Source organism: Penaeus monodon, chromosome 23 (genome assembly GCF_015228065.2).
Source record: "Penaeus monodon isolate SGIC_2016 chromosome 23, NSTDA_Pmon_1, whole genome shotgun sequence".
Taxonomy (NCBI): domain Eukaryota; kingdom Metazoa; phylum Arthropoda; class Malacostraca; order Decapoda; family Penaeidae; genus Penaeus; species Penaeus monodon.
The window spans coordinates 6,837,255-6,837,853 of NC_051408.1; the positions used below are offsets into that span (position 1 = coordinate 6,837,255).

General features: G+C 34.4%; 1 protein-coding gene across 1 annotated transcript in view; it reads left to right on the forward strand.

Moving 5' to 3' along the window:
* Nucleotides 1–599, forward strand: part of LOC119587747 (ADP-ribosylation factor-related protein 1-like) — a gene marked incomplete in the record, with an annotated part of 9,479 nt that overhangs the window by 4,561 nt on the left and 4,319 nt on the right. The window contains 1 exon segment of the mRNA XM_037936433.1: nt 37–118. Within this exon segment, the coding sequence (XP_037792361.1) occupies nt 37–118 (82 nt within the window).

Genomic DNA, 599 nt, shown 5'->3' on the forward strand with positions numbered 1-599 from the left:
AATATCATGCCAAAAATTTTCCCTCTTTAATTTCAGTATTATGCAGAATGCCATGCTGTTATTTACATGGTGGATTCAGCTGATCGAGAGAGAATGGATGAATCCAAAGCAGCATTTGGTGAGTCCTTTTGAAATTTTGGTCATAAAAAAAGTTGCACAAGTCAAGCCTTAACAGTATATCAAACTCAGAACCCAAAATTTGTTTTATTTTCACTTATGATACCTCTTATATCATGTATACTATCATTTGTGTACATGTCACTGCTTTACCATCTCTGGTGTTATTTGCTAGTCTTTTAGTACATAAATGTAGGAGTAAAATAACAATAATCTGAGATGATACAATATAGCAGAACCATCCTCTGTAAATCATCTGTGTTAGATGAGAACCTGGAATTGATTGCAGTATCACATTGCAGTCTCACTATTGTTTATTCACACTGTTAATTGCCAGATCCAATGTCTTGAGCCATCAAAGCATCTCAAATGGTAAATTCCAAACCAGTAGGTTCAACCTGTATTGGATATACTTGTATTTGGAAGTGAAAGAAAATAGACAGCTTCTATCCTTTGTGTGCAGGTCTAGATAATGCTTACTT